Source organism: Canis aureus, chromosome 6 (assembly GCF_053574225.1).
Source record: "Canis aureus isolate CA01 chromosome 6, VMU_Caureus_v.1.0, whole genome shotgun sequence".
NCBI lineage: Eukaryota > Metazoa > Chordata > Mammalia > Carnivora > Canidae > Canis > Canis aureus.
The window spans coordinates 13,761,820-13,786,749 of NC_135616.1; the positions used below are offsets into that span (position 1 = coordinate 13,761,820).

Below are 24,930 nucleotides of genomic sequence, written 5' to 3' on the forward strand. Positions count from 1 at the left end.
AATGTTTGTCCTTCTCCAATTGACTTACTCCCCTAGCATAATACCCTCCAGTTCCATCCAGGTTGAAGCAAATGGTGGGTATTTGTTGTTTCTAATGGCTGAGTAATACTCCATTGAATATATAGACCACAGCTTCTTTATCCATTCTTCTCTCAATGGACACCGAGCCTCCTCCCTTCTGGATGATTCCATCCTTTGCTGCCTCTCTGCATTGGATTGTCTTGATGATGCCTCTAAAGTGGCCGCATAGATCACTGTGGCCTACACTTGTGATTTATAGTGTGTTGCTGCATATGTATTAGTTATTGGTCAGGGACTCACAGATAAATATTGCTTTGGCCAGGCAACCAAGAGAACCAAAGGAGAGCCAGGTGAAGAAGGAGATGTTTGTCAGTGGACTTGCCCTCTCAGTGTGACAGAGAACTCCCTATAAATTCCTTTTGGAAAGGATTATGTTATCCTGATACTCCTGCGAGGAGCCAGGCATCACAATTCTGAACCTTAGGTATGGGTGGCTTCTAGAGCCCTGAGATCTCCTGAAATAGAGTCCAAATGTATGTCTTCGGTGCATTTTTCTGGGGAGAGGTCATGACTATCATGTTGCTTATTCCATGGATGGCTTCATCACAATTGCAGGCCATATTTACAACCTTGGATATGCTAGTGAATTAACGTAGATGCAAGCATATGACAGGATACACATTACAAAAAGGGGTTTTGTTTCCTAATATTAACAATCTGTAATATCTCTATTTCACAAATATTACTTGTAGGGTTTCCAAGATAGAAAGATACATTGCGGTCTCTTCGAAGGCATGGAATGCATTTTTGAGGACATCAGGTGTGCTAGCACACAGGGTCTGTTTTGCTTCCTTGCTCAGTGACTAACCTGCTAGGAATTCACACGCTGTATTAGATCACTTATTCTCATATGCTCCTCATTGCTTTTGAAACACCTCCAATTTTAGCAATGCTTTACAGACATGCACATGAGCCAAATAGTTTAAAACAACAACCTAGGCCTTAGATATTTGGAAGCGCCCTACCCCCCCACACCATCACCATCCCTTAGGGTCCTTCGTGGAACAGGGCTCCCATACAAGATGAGGTCCCAGCTGCACAGGGGAACAAAGTAAAAAACTTAACAGGGAAGCGCGGTGACTCTGCAACAGTACAGTGCTAGAAACAGATGTGCCTGAGGTTGTACTGGCACTACTGACACGTTCTGGTACTGGAGGCAGGGTGTGCACCCAGTGTGTCTGTTGGGTGCTGCTCATCTGCAGATGTACCTGGGGCATACTACACAGAATTCAGTGGGTTGGTACAATAGTCCACGGGGCTCAGTTCAGAGAAGGCCTTGAGTTCTTAGCCGGGACTTAGAGAAGTCAACAAAAGGATTTGTTGAGAATGACTAATCCCACGCCCTGGAATGCAAACCCCGCACAGTTTATGGTACGTAATTATATACAATAAACTATAAAGGACATACAGTGGGTTTTGATATCAGGTTCCAGTTCCTCCTCACTAAAGGGACTGGTAAAAACCCTTCATCATTGCGGCTGAGGAAATAGTTCTGGTCCTGCCTGAATCTGTTTCCATATGTCTACACTGCCCCTTCCCCCACTGTTAGTCGCACTGACTCAAGAGACGTCTGCCCCTCACATCAGGGTCAGAAGCATCCACACGCCCCCGTTTATCACTGTGGAGGGGAAATAGTAGAGCCATCAGAAACATGATCATATATGATATGCTCATATTGGATAAGTAGAGGAGATCTGCTGTACAGATTGTGAAACAGAAGTCTGTTTATTCTCGCATTGCATAGAAATTTCACATTTTTTTATCAACATGGAAATTTGAAAAGGAAAACTATGAAAAGTACACATGCTACAGGTTCAGCCTGTGGTTCCATCCACCAAGTTGGGCAACATTTCCATTTTGTGCTGGGCATAGGGGAGCCCTAGTCTGTGTTCCTCTCTCAGCTGAATATACCATTAGAGGATAAACTGAGGCATATTAAGACTTTTAAGAGTTTAGGCAAACATCTGTTCACATCAGGGCAGTGGCAAACCAGAAGTAGCCCTCCACTGACCGGAGCCAGGTAAAAGACCTCTATAGAGAGGATGCCTGTAGCAAGGAAAGGAAATTATTTGATTAGCTAATGCTTAGGCCTAGTTGGGTGTTTATGATTGGCTGTCCTTGGGTTTCAGTTTTGTAACCTAGAGGCACTTACAGACTTAGGTCTCGGTTTGCTTATGTAGGCCACCAGGACCCAAGAGCCACCTCAGTCTGATGGCCTCCTTGTTTAATTAATTTAGCAAAACCAGTCTCTCAGAGGGATTCGTTATCTTTTCTACAGAGCTGTCATCTCTGTTTCTTGGAAAGATGGGAGGATATTTAACCTGTTTGCCTAGAACCTTTTTGTGCTGGAAGATCAGGCCCAAAACTGGATCCCCTACTCATGAGGAATCAGTATACTTCCTATGTCACAGCATCACCTGTCCCCTTGATGAAAAGCAGCTTGAGGTGTACCCTTGCATTACCCAGTGTCAGTAAATAACACTTTCAGGTGTACCCTGCAAAATGATACAGGTGGGAAACTTATTTTATACCTACTCTTGCACGAATTTAAGGGTTTAACTCGTCTGCTCCCAGCTATGGCGCCAGGACTCCAGAACTGTGGTACTTGACTTAATAGAAATGAGATAGTGCAGTAGAAATAAGCCAAGTCAGTTTGGTCTCTTGGATTTATGACCTGTTCTTGTTTCATGAGGGCAGATGGAGGGCAAGGAACTGGGGTTGAAGAAGAACTCTGAATTGCATCTCCCAACAAAGAACACTTTCGATGTCTCAATACAGCACCCTGAGTGGGCAGTGCCTGACGTGTGATGAGCCACAGTGTTTGGGGCCCAGTTTGAGGGCCACATGAGGGCACATGGCCACGGTGTGAGTAGGGTGGGGTAGGGGAACTCAAGGGGAAGCCGAAAGGGACCAGAGGACCAGGTGTGAAGCTCTAAAGCCTTAGTACTGGCCATTTGGAAAATAAAAATCACTGCATTTTAACAGCGGGAGCTATATTGGTACTCCTTTCTTTGCCTGACAGACTTACTCAATTATGTCCTCGATGTTCAAGCAATTTAATGTGACTTGTTTCGTGCACTGATTTGTTTTCTCTTCACTCTCTAGAACCCTCTCTTCATTACCAACAGAAATAATCTGTGTCATCTCTGTGTCCTGGTGTGTGAGGCACAGACATTCCACCTCAGGGTCTCCTACCTGGTTGGGACACAAAGGACTCAGAGACCTCCTTCTTTACAGTGTCTTTCCCAAGGCCTATTGTCGCTTTTGTTTCCCTGTTGACACAGCTCTCCTCTTTCTTCTGTTATTTCTAGATAATCACAAATCTTTGCTCTTCTCCATAGAAAAAAATTTTTTTGTTATTCCTGTTCCCTGCTCTGAGAGCCTTTCCATCCTACCCGAGGCCTGTCTGGCTGAAGCCTTCGAAAGAAGGAGCCCTCCCTGAGCTGCACTCTCCTGGCCCCACTTTAACGAGCATTTCTCTTAGGTGATTCTTGCCCACTCGTGGTGTCTGTCTGTCTGGGAAGTGAGCAAGAGTGGAAACCATCGCATCTTCTGACCAAGCCCAAAGCTGAGAAGAATTACTTACTTCTATGCAGTAGTCCCATAGACACAGTTGAGTAAATCTACAATCACATGGTTATTGGGGGCTCTGTACACCCTAGTAAATTAGTGCTTCTAATTTTATAAGTACTGTCATAACCACAGTTGTAAGTGGGATTTGTCCTTTTACTGTAGTATATGTTCCTGTGCTTTACTAGGTGTTGTTTATTAGGTGGTGTTTCCCCTAAGTGTTGTATAAAGTGACGGATTGTTTCAGGGCAACCACTAGACTGTATTTACAGGTGGTTGGTTGTCTTTACTAGCTTTGCTGCTGTAACACAACTGCTCTCTGGCAGGAAGGAACATTGCCTGGTAGCTGGGGTTACTAAGTCCAAACTTTGCTTTATTCCTCATTTAGGAATGGATGTTTTGTGAATCACTGAGTCCTTCTTTTTTAGTTCCTCTTCAGGGCCATGCATGATGTGGAAAGTAATGAAATGGCACTGTCTTTTGATTGCAAGATCACACTGCTGGCCTGTCAGCAATAGGATGCGAGCTTTTCCAACTCTTCCAAGGCTTCCTGGGGAAGTCTTGCTGCCCCAGGAAGGAAGAGCCCTGCTTAGGCCCTGTTCTAGAATGGGTATGTGTCCTTGGTGTGTTGAGCTGAGCCCAACCCATTGCTGGCATCCCATTGTGTAGTGGCCCCTCGACAAATACTTCTTAACTGGGAGGGACCACAGGATATTTTAAAGAATAATAAGCAATGAACTCACACTATATTCTAAGCCATATACAGCTTATGAGGAATTAACAAATACATGCTACAAATTAAAAATGAAGTACATGAATGACTCCCTAGTAAGTGATTCTTTTTTTTTTTTAAATAATTTTTTTTAAGATTTATTTATTTATTCAGAGAGAGAGAAAGGCAGAGACACAGGCAGAGGGAGAAGCAGGCTCCATGCAGGAAGCCTGACATGGGACTCGATCCCGGGTCTCCAGGATCACACCCCAGGCTGCAGGAGGCGCCAAACTGCTGTGCCACCGAGGCTGCCCTAGTAGGTGATTCTGATACAGATTTCAAATTCCATATTTACCAGGGTAATGGAGAAAACCCTGAGCTAGATGTGGGTTGGACAGCATTAAGAACTTGTCCTAAGGCTTTTCTTTCTACCTGTTTTACCAGTTTACAGATTGAATTAGAAGCTATTTGGCCTTTTGGGCAATAAAATGCATTTCTTTGAGCATGAAATACAATTAAGTGATTGAATGAACTAAGAAGTTCATATTGGTGAAATCGTGTATATATTTCCTGCATCGCTGATCTCCATTGAATACTGGACCAGAGCTAAAGAGGACTGTGCAGTTCTCTGCTACAAGAGGTCATGTTCAAAAGGTATTTTGCCTCCACCATTGGCAACTCAGCTGGTATATTTCTGATGTTTTCCTGTTTCTGTCTCTGGGTCTCATTGTTGCTGTCAGATACTTGTGCATCTTGTGAGTGTGCAGAGAGGTCTTGTGTTCCTTTGGATACTTGGATTTTTTTTTTTCTGCCTAGAGCTGGGGTTTTAATGCCTGCATGCTTTTAGGAGGTAAAGAGAATATCTTCCAGATTGAGGCTTCTCATTGGAAATCTCTTCCTCTATGGTGATTCCTTCATCTGTATCCTCATGTGTCCTGCACCACTGCCTGTCCTTAGGCTGATTCATCTGTGCTCCACCTCGTAACTGCCACACTAATTTGATGTGGGTGACAGATCAGGTCAGTCCTCCTGAACATCATCTCCCAAGAGAGAGGGAAATTCACTTTCAGGGCGATTGATCAGAATTAAGTCAAACCTGTATCCATGGTATGAAATTAACAGACATGTGGGAACTGAACCCTGAACATTGTCAGTTTCACCCCACAGATCATTGCACCCCACAGAGATTATGAATTTGCATTGTATTATGTATCCCTGGAAGTTTTGAATTCAAAACATCTAATGTGCACAAATATCACTAATAAGAATGCTATATGATCTCTATAACCTCAAGGGGGGGGAGAGAAGGAACAAAGGTCCAATATAATCTTCATCTGTCCAGTGATCCTGAACTTCTCAAGTGATTACCCGATATAGAAGAGCAGTTTGATTTGTTTAAATGTGATGGGTCAGTTGCAGCAGGTTGAGTAGTATGCTGGCAGATGTTGAACAATCAGCCCTCCACGAGGCAAAAGCCCTGAATTTTGTAGCATTTGCTGATTTCTTTGCTGTAAATACTTGCAGTGTGATCAATTCCAAGCTGCCAATGTAAAGTCACCAAATATGGAACTGTGAAGAGATATAAACACATGTTTTTCACTATTCAGTGCCAGTTGGCTCTGGCCCACCCCTGAGGAATCTATGGGAAATTGTGAATTTGAGTTTTGACTTAAAAATCCATTTTTGAGGGACACCTGGGTGGCTCAGTGGTTGAGCATCTGCCTTTGGCTCAGGTCATGATCCCGGGGTCCTGGGATCGAGTCCTGCATCTGGCTCCCCATAGGGAGCCTGCTTCCCCCTCTGCCTGTGTCTCTGCCTCTCTCTCTGTGTCTCTCGTGAATAAATAAATTTATAAAAAAATCAATTTTTGCAACCTCTCTACCATCAAGAAAACCACTTTGTTTGCATGTATTTATATACAGATATGTGCATTTATCCATTTTTTATCTAGTTATTTCAGTTTTAGATAATTTTCTAAATTTAAGTCTGTCCTCTTTGAATTCTTTATGAAGTCATGGAAAATAAAATAAGCATACAATTCCCCATTTACTTTATATTCAATTAAAATTCAGTCATATGCCTTCTGACTTTTTTGTGCATTGCATTTCCGTTTTTATATTTCTTTGACCTCTACAACCATAGTTGCCTACCACATGGAAACATTTCTTCCTCTCTCTGCCCTTTGTCCAGACCTATTAACAAGTATGAATAACAGGCTGGTGAATGGGAGGCTCTTCTCTGAGCCCGGGGACCTCACTCCTCTCACGGTTGGGCCATAGTCTTTAAAATAGATCCCTCCCATTTCCCTCATTATTTATTTGCCAACTTTTCCTCATTTAGATCATTTCAAGTTGATTAATTGACTCATTTCTCATCACATTTTGGAACTTAGGCTACGGTCAAGGTAGAGCAGATAATTACTTTCCAACACTGACAGTAAAATCTGTTGTTCTGTCTTGGCTCACTTTTCCCTTACTTTAAGTGTCCTCAACTATAGTCTTCACTTGAAGAAGGTAAAAAACACATATTCATAAAGGAATGAGGAAGGTCTGTCAGGCTGATTGATATTTTCATTTACATTGAGGCCCCTTTTTTCCCCCCATCAAAACACTAGTTCTGTTGGTTTAAAGAACTCAAGTAGGTATGTGAGAGAGCATGGATTAGTCTCTTTTTTATGCCAGCACCTGCTCCACAGCATAATTTCCACATGTCCCAACACTCCTTCGGTGAAAAAGGGTAAATCCACTATCATTAACTGAGACTTGGCCCCCTCAGCCCAGCAGGATCCCCACCAGCATGATACTAGCTCCTCAGCTGTCCCCCTAAATAACACTTTTTAAAGCAACGATATTCCAGGCAGATGTTGGATTGTGGGTTTACATTTCTCATCCTTGCCCTGTCAGATTTAGTTCTGTAAGTGCTAAGGGACAGAAAATGTAGACAGGTTGCCGTGCTGCTTTAGATCTTGGGATTCATTTCAGGCTGGGCCAGGGCATAAAGAATGCCTTGCGTTCTTTTGGTTGGTAAACCCCACTGCACTCCCCACCTTCTGCGGTGAAAACTCTTCCTTTCAGGCTGCAGGTACCTGATTGGGAGGATGATGTTCTCTCAAGTGTTTGCATTTTGACTATCAGGCCTCTGAGCTGAATACTCTCCCAGGACAGCTCCCCGCTGGCCAACAAGACAGGTCAGCCTGGCATTGGTCACCTGGAAAGCTGGACACAAAGGTGGGAGGGGACACACCTGAGAGCTGGGGGAGGTATGCTGCTTCCAGCTTGTGTGAGACAGTCCCTAAGGGAGGGACAGAGCCTACTTTTCCCACTGCCAGCATCTACAGCCGGCTGCAGTCGTGTATTTGTGAAATTGCTCACCTCGAGTGGAGTTGTAGAGAGCTAACTGGTGTGTTTAGAGAAACACAAAAGCAATAATGCAGAGAAATAAAATTCCCACACCTCCAGGAGGTGGGAGCCATGCAGATGGCCTTTAAAAACACAAATGTGCATAGATTTGTGCAATGTGAACCACACAGGTACCACAGGGGTTCAGGTCCAGCTGGGCTTGGGGCGAGGCTAATTTTAGGAAAGGATTCATTGAGGAAGAGATTTCATTGAGTGAAGATTTCAAAAAAAAAAAAAAAAAGTCATTTCATGGAGAGGAAAAGTGTTGTGGGGAGAAGGAGGGCAGATCTCAAGACCTGAAGAAGGAATAAGCAGATCTTTGGGGGAGTGCAGTGCAACCTCCGCACGGGTACCCTGGTGCTCTTTCCCACGCTCTCCCAAGCTTTTGCTTCCGTGTTACTCTCTGAAGCCTTCTCTGACCAGCCTATTTAAATTGCCATCTGCCTCCTCTCACACACGTCCTTTGCTCATTCCTGGCTCCATAGTGTTTATCACCTCCTAACACCTTACAATATCTTCCTGCTGGAGGATACTAAAGGCCAAGATTGTTGTCTATTTCTTTGACCATTATACTCCGTGCCTGGTACATGGCAGATACTCTATGCTGATTTCTTGAATAAATAATGGGATGTAACAAGAAAGAAGCATGGTGAAGTGGGCAGGGTTCGGGGATCTAAATTAGAATTCCAGAGGAGAATCGGGAATCCTGAAGCCTAAACCCAGGGCTGGCCCATGTGTGAGTGGGGCAGACAGTGGAGTTCACTGGGCTGTAGTTCCTCCCTGTACGATGGACTTTGGCCTCAATGACAGCTGATTCTCCTCCTGGCCCTGAGGCTGTTTGAACCTACATGGTTAGAGGATGCTAGCTGGTGTGCATCTTGAAATCTACTTTGATCCACTTGGAACTTACTGTGGCAGTGGATAATTACCATTGATTCCTGAAACATGGGGTCAAGCTGGTATTTGTAAAAGGGTTTTGCCAGTGTACTTCAGGCAATTTTTGTTGTTTGAGAGGGGTTAAGAGGCTAGAGATAAACTAATTTCTTTAATCACTATTTAATAAATCCTTCTTTCACTGCCTTCTTTCCATTAACTTATCTCACCCAACTTCTGCAGATATGGACCACCAGCAGTTGTTGGGGTCCATAGATGAATGAGCCACTGGACTCTGACTTTTGTGGCTACTATGTCATGTACTAGAAGTTCAGGAGAAAACTCAGTAGGAGCAAGCAACTTATTTTGGTTTCAAACTTAAACCGTGCAAGCCCCCTGCATGTCTCATAGTTTGCCTTGAAATTATAAAGCTACCTTCTTTTCCTAGCCCACTCCATTCCAAAAATTCCATCACCATTGAGGGATGGTTCCCAGGAAGGGCCAGCCTCCAAGACAGTCCTGACCTCTCATAGAGATAATGAGCATTTATTTAGGGTGGAATTAACTTGCTGCTGAGTATGTCACCAGAGAATAGTCAGAAATTACAGCCTGTAATTCTCCTGTAGGAGCTCCAGGCCTGTAATAGTTAACTTACTGGAGCTGAGTTTTACTGCTCATTTCTGAGAAAGGCATCTTCTACCAACGTTTGAAAAGATGTTTCGGCACCCCTTTATTTTGACAGAATACTTCCAGAAGTCTAACCTGTCAGCTTTCTACAGTTTATCTTGTTAGGCATCCTTAATCTTGCTTTGTTTAGCTTTCCACTTCTGGAAGTCCGTAGGCTTGCAAAAGCAGCATGTGATAACCCAAGTTCATCTTACAGCTCAGCCACTTATTGGCTTGCATGGTCAGCCTCTTTTATGTCCATCTTCCTAGACTCTATAAAATTAGGGCCAAAATTCCTACTCTGCAGAATTGTTCAAAGCGTTGTAAATAGCCAGGAGAGGGGGCCTGGCACCTATCAGGGCCTCAGGAATAGCAGCCGGCCTCAGCAGTTCCTCTTTGCATTAGTGGCAGTGACAGACTCTCACCCACTGAGCAAATGTCCAGTGACCTTCCTCCCAATACCTGTGCCATGTATGTGTCCAGCTCCATTACGCAACAGACTCTGATGGCCCGAGCTGGAGCTGCATTTTCATAAATCCTTTTCATTAAAAGATTCAGTGCCTAATCACACAAGGACATTGTTTGGTAGTGCCAGATAATGAAGTAGTCAGGGCTGCTGAAATGTATCATCAGGATTGTTGACAGTTCACGCTGTGTCCATAGAATAAAATGAATAGGAATAGAGCCAAGAGGAAGGGGGCCAGCCAGGAGAGACAAATGTAGATGTGATGGTTGAGCTCCCCGATGAGCGAGGATTCCTTTCCTCAGAATTGAAAGCATTTGTGTACAGTTCATATAATAAAGGATTTCTTATTATAAAAACCACAAAGAAAATAATGGTGTTCTGTTGAGACACTATATATTTTGGCAGACACTATATAATCTGAGTGCCTCATTACATCTGGCTTTTGCCTACAACAATTCTTTTTTAGTAGGCAGGGTATAAATGATAAATTTTAAACAAATAATACATATTCTTCTTTTAACATTAAGCCCAAACCAAAACTGACTGCCACATATATATAATGTTTTAATGGAAGAAACTATGCCCTGTTGACTGTGCAGAATGTTAATATAAGTGCAGAATGAGTGCTGAAGATTTCAAACTCTTAATACTCTTCTAAATAATTTTCCTGGTCTGAATACACTTTTATGAATACAGGGATATTATGAGGCTTCATTTATGTTGTGCAGAAAGTTATTTCATTCCCAAGTCCTGTCCTGTTTCCATTTTCATGCTTCTCCACATCAGTTAGAAACTTGGCATAGTAAGGTGTCAGGACTGAGATTTATATTTGGGGAACTAAATTATTCATTAATGAAAAAATTGTTGCTAACTAAACCCATGTTCTATCATTTAGTAAAAGGCCTTTGTAATAAGAGAAAATTAATTATTCGTGGGATAAAATATTTTATGTACTTAATTTTTATTCTAGTGATATTACATAACAACCAAATAACTTACCAGGATATTAACTCTTTCTGTTTTGTTGCTTTTGAGGGCATTTTAATTATAGGAACTTATTTGAATCATCAGTTTTACTGTTAGAGCCAAATCATTCTCATGGGCTTATGGGAATATATGCCACCAGGCAGTAGATTAATAACTATAAAAAAGCCACATGAAAAGGTCACTGCAAATCTCAGATCAAAACCTGTGGTTTTCTGGATTTTGCAATCCACCAGCTTTTTGAAGCTTCTCTCTGGTAACACGATCTGTATGGCAACACCACTGAGCTCTATTGACACTTGTGATAATTACGACAGACCAGGAGTGCCCCATACTTGGCCACAGTGCCAGGCTTCACCTGACAGGGAAAGGGATTGATCACCATGAGTCCATTTCAAAAGAGAAGCCGTCCTTTGGTGATGGCAGAAAAATATGATAGTGAATGAAGGAGACTCTTTTGTTCTCCAAAAAGATTGGAAAAACAGACTGGATTATAGCCTGGACCGCAGCACTTGGGAGGGCTCTTTATGGAGAACCACAGCAGAAAGGAATTCTCTGCTGGTGAATTCTTCTGGCCCTTTGCACTGTCATTCCTGCAGTGTTTCAATTATTCTCTCCAACCAGCTAACCGCTGCCCCCTGATCGGCGGCCCCGCCCGGCCCCCACTCATCTTACTCTAAACATGTGTTATTGGAAACAGGGTGACACAGGGAACTTTGAGTTTGAGCCCTGGGGACCCAATTGTCAGCCTATTCTGAATTTCCGTGGAATGCCCAAGGAGCTAACTAGAGTGATTCTGATTTCACTGGGCCCCCAAACTTTTTTTTTTTTTTTTTGCATGGTAAAGAATTGGACCCTGGAAAATACATTTAAAACATGAGCCAAGAATCAAGTTCAGTGGTTCAGTGGGAGATAGTTTAAGAGAGATAACCAATGGAAAAGCATGGGTCCTTCAGGCACGTTCTGTTTGTGGCCTGCTGAATTGCAAATGTGCTATTTGGGCCAGGTTTTTTGATACACTAAGTCTCCTGGTGGAAAGGGGCAAAACTGCTTCACTTCCTGAACTAGAATGTCCTATATACAGCCCTCTGCAGATTGATTCCCTTGCCCTTCCTACCACCCGCACCCCCCTCCAACAGAAACAAAGTCCCCAGTCTCAGGAAAGTAATGCTGAGAAAACAAACAGTACAAAGGCTGGTAACAGGGGGATATCTCTCTTGAATGTTTTTTGTGACCATCTAGGTTCAAGGAGGAGGGGGGTCCCCCAGCTACGTGAGCCAGCAGGGTCTCTTTGTAGTAGGCATCTGTGTGTTTGGCCAGATGTCCTCCCAGCGGAGGGCAGAGAGGGAAAGATAAAACAGAATTCTTATTAAAAATAAGTCTCTGGGGAGAGAAAAAACAAGACACAGAAAGTGTGTCAAGTGTAAGGGGAGGCCAGGCAGTACCATCTGATATTGATTAAATGCTTGATACAGTCAGCAGTGAGAAAGGCACACCGTGAGGAAGTGACCCTGCTCTTCAGAATAGGAACCAGTGACAACTGTCCTGGAGCAACCTGCACGAATACCACATGTACAAGATGTCCGCTGGCAAATACAGCACTAGCACACGTGGCCAGAATGGGAGGGGAAGACCCTTGCCCTGAGAGTGAGGACGCGTGGCTTCTGATTGGCTTTGTCTCATTGACTTCATTTTCCCCATCAATAACACAGTGACACTTGACCAGATGACCTTAAGCAACTCTCACTGTAGATTCCGTTATCTACACAGAATCCCTTGTGTCCCTCCCTTGTGACCAAATCCTCTGAGGCTCTGTCAATGGAATGCAAGAAATCGCCCATAGACATATAGAGCTCACCCACCATGGTCCTAAAATCCAAAAGGAATGAAACCCCCCCATCAGCCACAAAAGCATCATCCAGTCTGTCCAAGAGAGATGTGTCTGTCATCTCTGTGTCTGTCATCCTTCTGTGTTTACAGTGGACACCAAAGCACGTTTATAGCTCCTGAATGTGAGATACGGCATGTTTATGGGTCTGCTTACACTCCTCCCTCTCCCAATTTCAAAGATTTTCAGTCTGACTGATGTAAGGGGTCTTTTTTTCATTTAAAGCTGCCAGATAGTAGAGAGTCTAAGAGCTGATGGGTGTGTGTGTGTGTTCATCCTTTATTTAAGGATGAGCTGTTGAGTGTTTTTGTTTTTCTTCTCTTTGACATTGTCATGAGGATAGCATCTGAGTCCAGGGTGAGGCTGGGTTCCAGTGGGAGTGGAAGAGGAAGCTCCCACTGAGATGAAAGGATCTCAGATGAGGAGCATGACAGTGAAATGGAGAGGAAGGGATGACCAGAAAGAGTCACCATAACAAAGTGGAGAGAGTATGGCACTTAAATTTGAACAGACCCAGGTTTGAATCCTGGCTGTGATGCCTATGGATGTCACCTCAGCTGTCACTCCCATGCCTCCCTGAAGGGTGGTTATGAATAAAGCTGCTTTTCTAGCTCAGAATCTGGTACAGTGGAGGCAGTAAATGAACACCAATAAACTGTAGATGAGATAATTATGAAAAGAACTTCCCATGGGAAGATTAGCACAGCCTGGCAACTGCATGAATTAAAGAATATCAGGGAAGACTTGAGGGGGTCTCTGAGTGGAGGACTGGGATAGTGGTAGTGGAAACAAGGACATTGATGGAAGTTGGAGTTTTGGTTTGGTGGGGATGGTACCAAGGTCAGTGTTGGACAGGAGAGATGGTACTGACATCCAGGTGACAAAGGAGCAGGATGGAAAGGAAACACAGTAAAACAAGTGGGAAAACTGATACAGAGAAGTCAACTTACTCTTGGTCTGTTTGACCATTGAGTTAGATTTTACAGTTTCGCCTTCGAGGTGTTGGCTAACCCAAGGTCGATCCAGCATGAACATCTTCACAATAAACCTTAGCTCCTGGAAATGTGTTTTCCCCAATTAAGCATCTTCTGGATCTTGTGAAGAATGTAGACTCTTAGCTCCTGCCTTAGACCTACTAAATCAGAATCTGCATTTGACAATATGTTTTGTAAGTACTTTACAGTTTGAGAAAGACTGTACAAAAGCACGGTGGCCAGACAAGCACTGTCAGCATCCCCTGGGAACTTATTAGAAATCCAAATTCTTGGGCACCTTCTCAGACCTCCTGAATTAGAAAGGCTGTGTTCTGACAAGGCCAATGCACCCCAGAGTTTGAGAATCACTGCTCTTAGTCATGGAACAGATGGACTCAACCCCCTCCCCTTGAGTCTGTGGCACAGAACACCAGAGGGATTGGTTAAACACTGAAAGTTAAATTGGAGTCATTGTTCTATGCTGTTTCTCTCATCATTTTGCATTAAACACAGCTGAAGAACTCTTTTCACTGAAGAAGGGCATGATGCGTAAAATTACAAACCAAAAGGGGGAACTTTGGCTGTAGCTTAATCCTCACGACTCACCCATCAAAAGTTATTGAGCACAATTATAGGAGATCAGTCCTTTATGTGCTGTGCTCCTGTGGGACACTGTTAGTAAGATGCACATAGGAAAACAAGGGATCTCCCAGTATTCCTTACAACGTGATTTTCACATTAAAATGTCCACAGTCTTTGTCTTCTGTGTTTCCAATCAATCTGATGGAAAGTTCCCTTTTTATAGGTTAGTTTCTGGAGTCACTTGTAGCAGTGATGGTGGTTTACCACTTAGACTAGAATGCTTTTCAAAAAGTAGAACAGTGAGCAGTAAAAATTTACCCCCCTTATCAAAAATGTCTGGTTTTTCTAGTTTCCTAGTTGTGATTTAAATTGCTGTGATAACTTAAATAAGGGTGTCTATTTTCTGCATATATATGGTGTACAAGAATGGTTGTATATTGAACATTTTAGTCATAAAAGCACATTTATTTTCCTGCTGTAGATTAAACTGCATTATAGACAGTGGTATGGTAAAACAGTTGGTGGTGGAGGACGACGTGTCACAATTTGTAGTGGTCACCAATTTCCATGGTGTAAATACTCCCTCCAGGGCTGATTTCAAGCTTCCAACAGTTTAACAACCAGCTCCCCAAATTCCTACAAATTTAATAGTTAGCTCTTGTAAGCCAGAGGAACTAGCTCAAGCATACCACTAAAACAAACATCAAGGGACAGGCCATGAGTTTTTTGCTTGGTTGTGTTTGAGTTGCTATAGGTCCAATAAAATCTGAAACAGTAGATTGGGGTGTTTAAAATCTTTTGTCAGGGGTGCCTGCGTGGTTCAGTGGTTGAGTGTCTGCCGTGGGCTCAGGGTGTGATCCCGGGGTCCTTGGATTGAGTTCTGCATCGGTCTCCCCAGAGGGATCCTGATTCTCCCTCTCCCTCTGCCTATGTCTCTGCCCCTCTCTTTCTGTGTATCTCATGAATAAATAAATAAAAATCTTAAAAAAATCTTTTGTCATGTAGAGACTTTAATAAAATGATAATTATGATGGATTTGAAATTATTCTGAGACAAAGTTATGTGCTATTTCCAAGTGATTATTAAATGCAGCAACATTAAATTACTACATAATGGAAATATTTAAAATGCTTGTGTTGCTAATGTGGTGTGTTTAAAATACCACTCATCCTATAGTAAGGCATATGTAAAAATTATTTTTAATCATAGTATTTGAAGCAACATGCAGGATGATACTTTTTGAAATGATATCTCTGGTTACTATTATTAAAATTTGACTTCTCTTACAGGTATTCAGGAAGGAACGCAATGTACCAAATGTAAAAATAACTGGGCGCTGAAGTTTTCTATCATATTATTATACATTTTGTGTGCCTTGCTAACAATCACAGTAGCTATTTTGGGATACAAAGGTAAGTACTCTTTCCTTTTTCTTTCCAAATGGTGGATTTCCCTTTATTAATTTAAACATAAACCCCACCCATACTTTGCAAGTATGAAGTATCTCATTAATACAACTCAAATTGGGCAGCCCGGGTGGCTCAGCGGTTTAGTGCCACTTTCAGCCCAGGGCATGATCCTGGAGCCCCTGGATCGAGTCCTGCATCGGGATCCCTGCGTGGAGCCTGCTTCTCTCTCTGCGCCTCTCTCTCTCTCTCTCTCTCTCTCTCTCTCTTTCTCATGAATAAATAAATACAATTTTTTAAAAATGCAACTCAAACGTAGAAGTAAGCAACATCATAAACTTTGTTTCTTGTGCTTCTTGTAGCTGTGGGATCTGAGTCCTTTTGACTCATTTCACCAATCATAAAGGTCTTCTGTGAGTTACAAAGATTTGTCCTCCTTGTTGTGTTTTCCTACCTATTTCTAGTTCCCCCCTCTTCCTCAGTCTTTTTTCATCTTATCTGTAAGAGGCCTTGTGGAAGGAATCCCTGGAGCCAGCACACAGGAAAATTATACTGACAGAGGGTAAACCAAACACAAGATCTCCAGAGATACGATTTACTTCCCCCAGGGACTGGCAGTTGGTTCCCTTTTTTCCTCTTCGGCACATCTCCTGGGACCACTGTTGTTTATATTGCCCTGTAGAAGTTAAACACATAGGGAGCACTGCCACCTTAACGATACTTTATGAGATGTTAGGTATTCTTTCAACGTGTCTGGTTTAAGGTCAGTGGAAGATTTTTGCCTGAATCCTTCAGACTTGGAAACAAAGCGGGCTTCTCCCTCCCTCACCCCTCCGCCACTACCACACCCGTTCCAGACACCACAGGTAGAAGGTGTCAGGATTCAGAATCACGAGGCATAAACCCTTTTATAGAAAACAGCCATGGAAGCCTTCCCATCAAAGATACGTGAGACAGACACGTCGTCTGGTTTCAGCAAGAGGCAGACGTGGGGGCTGCTGATCTTCAAAACCTTCACTCAGCAGCCATCCCAACTGCCTTGCCTCAGAACTGACAGATTAACAGTAGAGAATTCCCATGTGTTCCCTTCTCTGTTTCTTGGCTCATAGACTTTCTCTCCTTGGGGAGAGAAAGATTCAAAGTGAATTCCCTCCAACCAGTAACTCCTCTCACCTCTCTCCCAGTGTCTAGAGGTTTCCTCAGGAAACCTACCAACGTATTGAAAGGAGAATGGGCTTTGGAGCCAGATGGTCCAAGCTCACCCTTGATTTTGCCATTTGTAAAACAATTGTAAATCTTTCTTAAGTGCTTGCTGACATGCTAGGCACCATATTAAGTCCTCTGCATGGCTGTGTAACCTGGGTATGAATCATACCCTCTTTGACTTTCCTATTTCTTACAATGGCAATTAATAATGCCACTTTTCAAGGTGATGGGGAGGCACAAAGATGATATCATTGAACCACCTGTCCAGTAGTTGGTCCTAGTAGATAGTGACTATATTTCTGTGTTTCTTGCTTCTTCATAACTGCATTTATACAACTGTAGCCAGTAGAATGGCAAAATGTTAAAAATACTCCATAGAGCTGAGGCTTGAAAGTCTCATTTCTGAGGCCACACACATGGAAAATTATGTGCATCCTGTAGTGTGTTGACTGATGAATTTGAGCAATGGAAATCTGGAAAGTTACCAGGTCATTTTATACATTTGTGATTACTTAATCCAACCTAGGATTAACAAAGTAAGCGTTAAGAAAGGTTATTAAATTGTGGCAGGCAGGACAAGGGGTTGGGGATGGGAGCCTAGTGGGAAAAAGGAGGGTCTTTTACGTTCAGGGTAATTCAGACTGGCTCTCTTCCTTTACCAGATTATTTAGGTTACTACTCACTTCTCCTGGACTTTTCCCAGCAAACCCAGATAAAGGAGAAGCTTGGAATGAAACAGCCTTTAGGGCTCGGTACTGTGTGATATCATGAAAGCAAATATTTACCACCTAGAGAGAGATGATGGAAGTTTGAAGAGCATACCACCATTTGGGGTTTTGTAATTTTTACCTCTAAAAAAAAAAATAAGATCTAGGGTCTTTATGCCTTTACAATTGTACAGAAGATCCGAAGGAGAGGATCTTTTTTTCCCATTGTTTTTAAAGTACAGATATTTACTCCATTTTTATGATATTGGAAAGCTCTTCCCAGCTCTGGCTTGTTGTCCATGTGCTGGTCCATTTGCCTAGAACACCTTTTCTCTGCTCTCCACCTAAAATGACTCCTTTCCCTTCATCTCACGTAGACACACATCCTGTAAGAAGCGCCGGAAGGCTGAATTAGGCACCCTCCTGTTTGTTCCCATAGCAGTCCTGTATTTACTCTTAGCCCCTGTCATACTGTGTCATTGTGGCCAGTGGGCTTGTCTGTCTCACCACCCAAACTGTAAGTTCCATGAAGACAAGAGACTCCCATCTTTAGTTTGTTCTATCTCCTATTAGCACCTAGCCTCGTGATACTTACTGGGCACCAAGTAAAGTTACTGGATAAATTAATGAGAGGGAAGATGGATGGATGGACAGACAGATTGTAGATCAGGGCTGACTTCTGTTAAGACAAAGTTAACACCCAGGGGCCCTTGAGCCATTCTGCACTTAAGGCATTGCTATCACTCAGAGCCCTGCCTGGGAACCTAAAATCCTAAAGATTGGCATGGCCTGCTCTGTGGGTGTAATCTGTGCAAGATGAAGCGGGGAGACACTGGGAGCAAGTACAAATGGACGCGAGATGACAGTCTTGCCCCTTTTACCTCCTGCAAGGGCCCCCACCCCTCAGGCGTCTCCTGACAAATATAATACAACATGCAGTTTTGGTTTCCAAACAGAGTCTTAATGAACTAAAATGTGGATATTTTCCAGATGTGTTTTCTCCTTACTTGTACAGTGATTCTTTCTTGCTGATAAGATTCTGGTGACCTCACACTGTAAGAGGCAGATAGATAAGACCTAGGTCTCCTTTCCCACATCCCCCTTTGAAGTCTAGAGAAACTCTCCATTTCAAAAAAGAAAGGAAAAAAAGAATATTCAATGAAAGAAGATATTTCTCTGAAGGAGAAGTTAGGAAATAAAATAGAAACTGCTTTGTATATCAGAGTTGGCAAAAGCAACTCCATACTGTTCTTCTCACTACAGTTTTTTACTTCTCCTTTTATGTCACTTACACAACTATGAATTAGGATATAACTGAAGTTCCTTCTAGAGAATTTGCTGCACAAGGCAGGGAACTGCTAAGTCACCCACACAGGTCTATACAGTAGCCGTGACCACGAGGCTCATCAGCTCCTTTACAGAAACCATGTTCTTGGACAGTTCCAGCTTGGGGGATGTTCTGGGTTGGGTTTTTTTATCCTCAATCATGAAGTTTCAATGGCAGAAGCCAACTCTTAAATTCAGTGGGTCATGTTTCCTTCAGAAGATTCCCTGAACTGGGAAAATCATACTCCGCTGTCCGGTCCAGCAGACATCCATCTTAAGGGAATTAGGATAAAGAGGAAGGACAGAAATCTGAATCTTTCTCAAGAACAGTCTCCTTTAACTCAACATTCCTAGTCCTAGAATGTCTACCTTGCTGCTAAGCTCTGCTAAAGTAGCAGTGACAGCTGGATCAGCAGGCTTTCCAGATGTGCACAAATCACATGAGGTGGCTACTGTTAGAAGCCAGGGTAACAACCTGCCAGCAGATATTCTGTATTCTTGTAATGAAACCTGAAATAGTGCTCAAGGTAGAAATGTCTTTCTTGCATTCCAGGGGAGTACAGTTGGTACCCCCGGAAGTCCCAGGTACCACTGCAGGGGGCATGATTGCCTCTCAGGACCACAGTCAATCTGGGACAGACACTTGTGAGCACCAGGCAGGGGCTCTTTGCCATGCTCTTGTTTCTTGAGCTCAGAGCCTGGACCATGAGCTATGTCTCCTGTGGGAGGTAACCCTATTTAGGAAAAAGAAATACTAAATAAGAGGCAGAGTGGAATTATAGAGAAAGCATTCATTTTGGAATTAGATCACCTGGCCTGGTATCTCATTTAGTCATATACAAGCTATGTAACTCTGGGCAAGTTACTGAACATCACTGAGCCTCAGTTTCTTCATCCGGAAAATAGCAGTTGTAAGGATTAACAGCAGTGATGGTGCAGTGCACCTCTCAAAGAGTAGGCAGTAGGCACTCGATAAATTAGAGGCTGTTGCTATTACTGTTATTATTGGTGTGGTATGAAATCCAATCGTCAGGGAAGGCTTGGATCAGCAGGCTCTCATGTGCACATTGGGGTGGTGAGATTGGAGAGGACCCCAAAGGATGAATGGAATAATGACAAGGGAGAAGGAGGCTAATGGCCCAGGCCAAGGGATGGTACCAGAATGCTTTTATAGAAAAAGATATTGGGATGCCTGGGTGGCTCAGTGGTTGAGCTTCTGCCTTTGGCTCAGGACGTGATCCTGGGGTCTCAGGATCGAGTCCTGCATTGGGCTGCCCGTGGGGAGTCTGCTTCTTCCTCTGCCTGTGTCTCTCTCTCTGTGTCTCAATGAATGAATGAATGAATGAATCTTTAAAAAAAAAAAAAAGGTACTAGTGTCAGCTTATCCTAGAGGATTAGGCCTTGGGTACTCAAAGAGGGTCAGCTCTTTAAGTGTGATATCCGAAGCAGTGGTAGTCTGGAGAAAAATTCTCTGTCAAGAAGAAGTTTCTAATAAAGGAGGAGCCCATGAGAAAACAGGGTGCTAGGAGCTCTTCTGTTTTACATTTGTCTTCAAGGGTAAGGGAGGATGACTCTGCCACTATTTTCCTGATTGACAACTTAATCTGGTTAAGAGATAAGAGTAAAAACCAACAAAAATGAGGTGTACTCTTACAGCAAGTGTTTGTTCTAGATGTCCCATCAGCCTCAGATTTTTATGCAACAGCAAGCTGCTGGCTTTGCAGCCCTGAAGTTTGCAGCTTTATACTCAGATCCTATTTTTAAATACAGACACGCATGCCTGAGTGCACGTAACCAGTTCATTAGCACTGTGGCCAGGGCAGATAGCTTTCTTGCTGCACCAAAGAGAAACCCAACAGGTTTTCGTTTTGCTTTTGACAAATATATTTATTCCCTTTACGCAAGCCTGAATTCTCTGCCCATGACAGTTCTGTGTTTTTTAAAACTAAAATGGAAGGAAAATTAGAGAGGGTAGAAAATGACTGCCTGTCAGCATATTTAGAAATTTCTTTGGCTTCCGGGGAAAAAAGGGCAGGACTTAAAATCCTGTGTGTGGTTTGAGGACAGACTGAGGCATGTGTTTTGATTTGAGGATCAAAACTGAATCTTAACTCATAAACATTTTATACTTTACTTTTCTTAAAGTTTAACTTTGCTGAAATGCAGATGAAACATTGTGTTCTTCAGAGTTTCTGGGGATTTACAGACATGCATGCCTATCTAACAATCCTAAGGTATAGATTATTATAACTATACCTCTCTTGTCTATATAGTTACTTAAAAAAAAAAAAAGCAGTCAGTAGTTAGCTGGATGTTGTACTCCTTGCCAGTGCTGAGGCGTCAGCAGTCAGGGGAGGGGCTGGTTTCTCTGTCTGTATGACCTCTAGCTCAACCAGTTTTTCACAGGCCTCAGTAGCTACTCTCATCTATTTGAATAAATAGTGTAACAAGCAAATATGTGTTGAACACCTACTAAGTGCCACACACTAAGAGCTGGAGATAAAATTAAATGCAAATTTTCCTGCTTTAAAGGATCTAATAGTAAACAAGCCAGGACCACACAGTGAAGTGAGTCCTATAGCAGAGAAAGGACTGCCACGAGGATTCTGCAAGATGCACCGCAGCAAAGATTTCCCACAGAAAGTGATGAGCTGTGTCTTAAAAAAGCAAATAGGTCATAACTTGGTGAAGGGTCCGGGGAAGAACATTCTAGGTGGAAGAAGAACACATGGAAGGGCTTGGATGAGAAAGAGCATTCGGTGCAATGCGCACATTTCATTATAGGCACCCTCTAGAAGATTGAGGGAGAGCATGACAAACTTCTCTAAGGAAGGTGCTAGGAGCCACTGGGCTGGTTCACTTTGGGTCATACAGACACATGGGAGCATACTTCTGCTTCCTGATAGGAGCCAGGAGAATCTTCTCAGACAATCATGCATGGGTGGACCACTTGATAAATAAAAATAAACTGGCTCCATTACTTCATGATTAATATTCAAAATATATTCATGCTTCAAAAAATACATACAAAGACATTCTTTTCAAAAAGCCATTGATACCAAGACAGACTTCATCTCAAGCTGCTAGAGGTTGGATCTCACAGGAGTAACTTCTGGAGAAATATACTCTTAAAAGATATTTTAGAAATAAACTTGTATTCACAAACTTACTTAGAATTACTGCCTTCTAAGAACAAATATCAGATTTTATTTAACACTGTATCTGACTCTTTCCTTATGTGCAACCAGAAAAATGCTAAAAAAAAATTCTTCATGAATAATTGTTTGGAAACCCATGTAGGCATTTTCTTGGGAAATGATAAACTACCGATTCATTTGTCACTAAGGAGTAGTAGACTTTCCAGACCTTATGAAAGAGAGTGGCAAGCACTCTTGACTTTCTGTCCCTTCCACAAAGACTGTTTATAGAAGTAAGCTAGGTGTTCTTTACTACAGACTCTCCTTTGAGGCAACTGTGTACCACCTTCCAGGAATGGTAGGGACTCTGATGAGTGATAAAATTTTGTAAGTGATCACAGTGTTATATACCTCCATCTATGAAAATTACTTTAGAAAATAACAGATTGAGGGATCCCTGGGTGGCGCAGCGGTTTGGCGCCTGCCTTTGGCCCAGGGCGTGATCCTGGAGACCCTGGATCGAATCCCACGTCGGGCTCCCGGTGCATGGAGCCTGCTTCTCCCTCTGCCTGTGTCTCTGCCTCTCTCTCTCTCTCTCTCTCTCTCTCTCTCTCTCTCTGACTATCATAAAAAAAAAAAAAAGAAAATAACAGATTGAGGGCTTATACAATACATAAAAATAAAACTTAACTCCAGACAATGTCTAAAACATCCAAGGCAATACAGAATCATAGGAACAGTTAAAAGCATACAATTCTCAACCAAGTAACCTACAATTGAGTTTTGTGACAAGTAAGTTATTTTTCTAAAAGAATGGCTTTCTCCACATGTTTGAGTTCATTTATATTCTTTGTTTCAATCCATTTCCTTTGTTCTGTAATGAATTGGTCTTTTGTTGAAACAAAAGTAAAATATGAGCAGGTGTGTGTACTAATCCTTAATTTCCAAATCTTAGTTGTAGAAAAAATGGACAATGTTACAGGTGGCATGGAGACATCTCGCCAAACCTACGATGACAAGCTTACAGCAGTGGAAAGTGACCTGAAAAAATTAGGTAATCTGCAACAAAAATGAACCATTAAACCGAATCCTCTAATTGCATGTTAAATGACCACAGCTATTTAGAAGGATATCGCTATAAATTCACATTCACCCAGAAGGATGTTAAATTTTTGTGTTGTGTGTTGAGTCTTTCCTCATGATTTAAAGACTTCTACATTTTAAAGTCAAGGAGCAATTTTGGAGTTGAATTCTTCCCCCCAAAACCACTCTATGTGCCAATTAAAATCTGAAGACCAGTCCTGATCAAACAGGACCACTGATGCATAAAAGCTCTTTTATAAAATGGTCAGTAAGTTCCTATTGGAAATATTCTAAACTGCATAGAAGAGTTATAGAAATTAATTTTAAAAAATTAAAAGATTCCAGCTTATTTCTATCCTTTGATTTTGTTTTCACTTTTTAAGGAAGGAATTCATAGTGAATTTAATAAATAGTACGTTATTTCCTCTTGACACCCTGCCTAGTGCTCTAGAACTGGTAAAAATCCCCCTCCTTCTTTGAGAAAAGTGCTTACAAAGTTACCTTTCCCAATTTCCCAGGACCCGGTTTTAATAGATACGTAGGTTTTACTAATGCAGAGCACTCTGCAGATACCTCAAGTTTTATGTCTGAAATATACTGCATACTAGTTAAGTCTCTTTGGGATTCTTTGGCCTCACCCGAACATTTCTCTATACCACCAGTCTAAGTAACAAATATGTCTTATTCCAGGGGACCAAACTGGGAAGAAAGCTATGAGCACCAACTCAGAACTCTCTACCTTCAGATCAGACATACTGGATCTTCGCCAGCAGCTTCGTGAGATTACAGAGAAAACCAGCAAGAACAAAGATACTCTGGAGAAGCTACAGGCAAGTGGAGATGCACTGGTGGACAGGCAAAGTCAACTGAAAGAAACTTTGGAGAATAACTCTTTCCTCATCACCACTGTAAACAAGACCCTCCAGGCGTATAACGGCTATGTCACAAACCTGCAACAAGACACCAGCGTGCTGCAGGGCAACCTGCAGAGCCAAATGTACTCTCATAATGTGGTCATTATGAACCTCAACAACCTGAACCTGACCCAGGTGCAGCAGAGGAACCTCATCACTAATCTGCAGCGATCTGTGGATGATACGAGCCAGGCTATCCAGCGAATCAAGAATGATTTCCAAAATCTGCAGCAGGTTTTCCTTCAAGCCAAGAAGGACACTGATTGGCTGAAGGAGAAAGTGCAAAGCTTACAGACGCTGGCTGCCAATAACTCTGCTTTGGCCAAAGCTAACAATGACACCCTGGAGGATATGAACAGCCAGCTCAATTCATTCACAGGTCAGATGGACAATATCACCACAGCCTCACAAGCCAACGAGCAGAACCTGAAAGACCTGCAGGACGTACACAAGGATGCGGAGAATAGAACAGCCATCAAGTTCAGCCAGTTGGAGGAACGCTTCCAGCTCTTTGAGACAGATATTGTGAACATCATTAGCAATATCAGTTACACAGCCCACTACCTGCGGACGCTGACCAGCAACCTGAATGAAGTCAGGACCACTTGCACAGATACACTGACCAAACACACAGATGATCTGACCTCCTTGAATAACACATTGGCCAACATCCGTTTGGATTCTGTTTCTCTCAGGATGCAACAAGATATGATGAGGTCAAGGTTAGACACTGAAGTAGCCAACTTATCAGTGATTATGGAAGAAATGAAGCTGGTTGACTCCAAGCATGGTCAGCTTATCAAGAACTTTACAATACTACAAGGTAAGTGAAAATTCTGAATTTATTCCTGTTAGTTCTTGATTGCTATATAACAAATTACCCTAGAAATTGGCAACTGAAAACCATAAACACTTGCTATCTCATGGTTTCTGTGGATCAAGAATTCAGGAGTGGCT

General features: G+C 42.6%; 1 protein-coding gene across 1 annotated transcript in view; it reads left to right on the plus strand.

The window, feature by feature from the left end:
• Positions 1-24,930, plus strand: part of COLEC12 (collectin subfamily member 12) — a 181,709-nt gene that overhangs the window by 124,827 nt on the left and 31,952 nt on the right. The window contains exons 3-5 of the mRNA XM_077900205.1: positions 15,484-15,606; positions 22,932-23,030; positions 23,750-24,796. Coding sequence (XP_077756331.1) covers positions 15,484-15,606; positions 22,932-23,030; positions 23,750-24,796 — 1,269 coding nt within the window. The remainder of the gene's footprint in view (positions 1-15,483; positions 15,607-22,931; positions 23,031-23,749; positions 24,797-24,930) is intronic.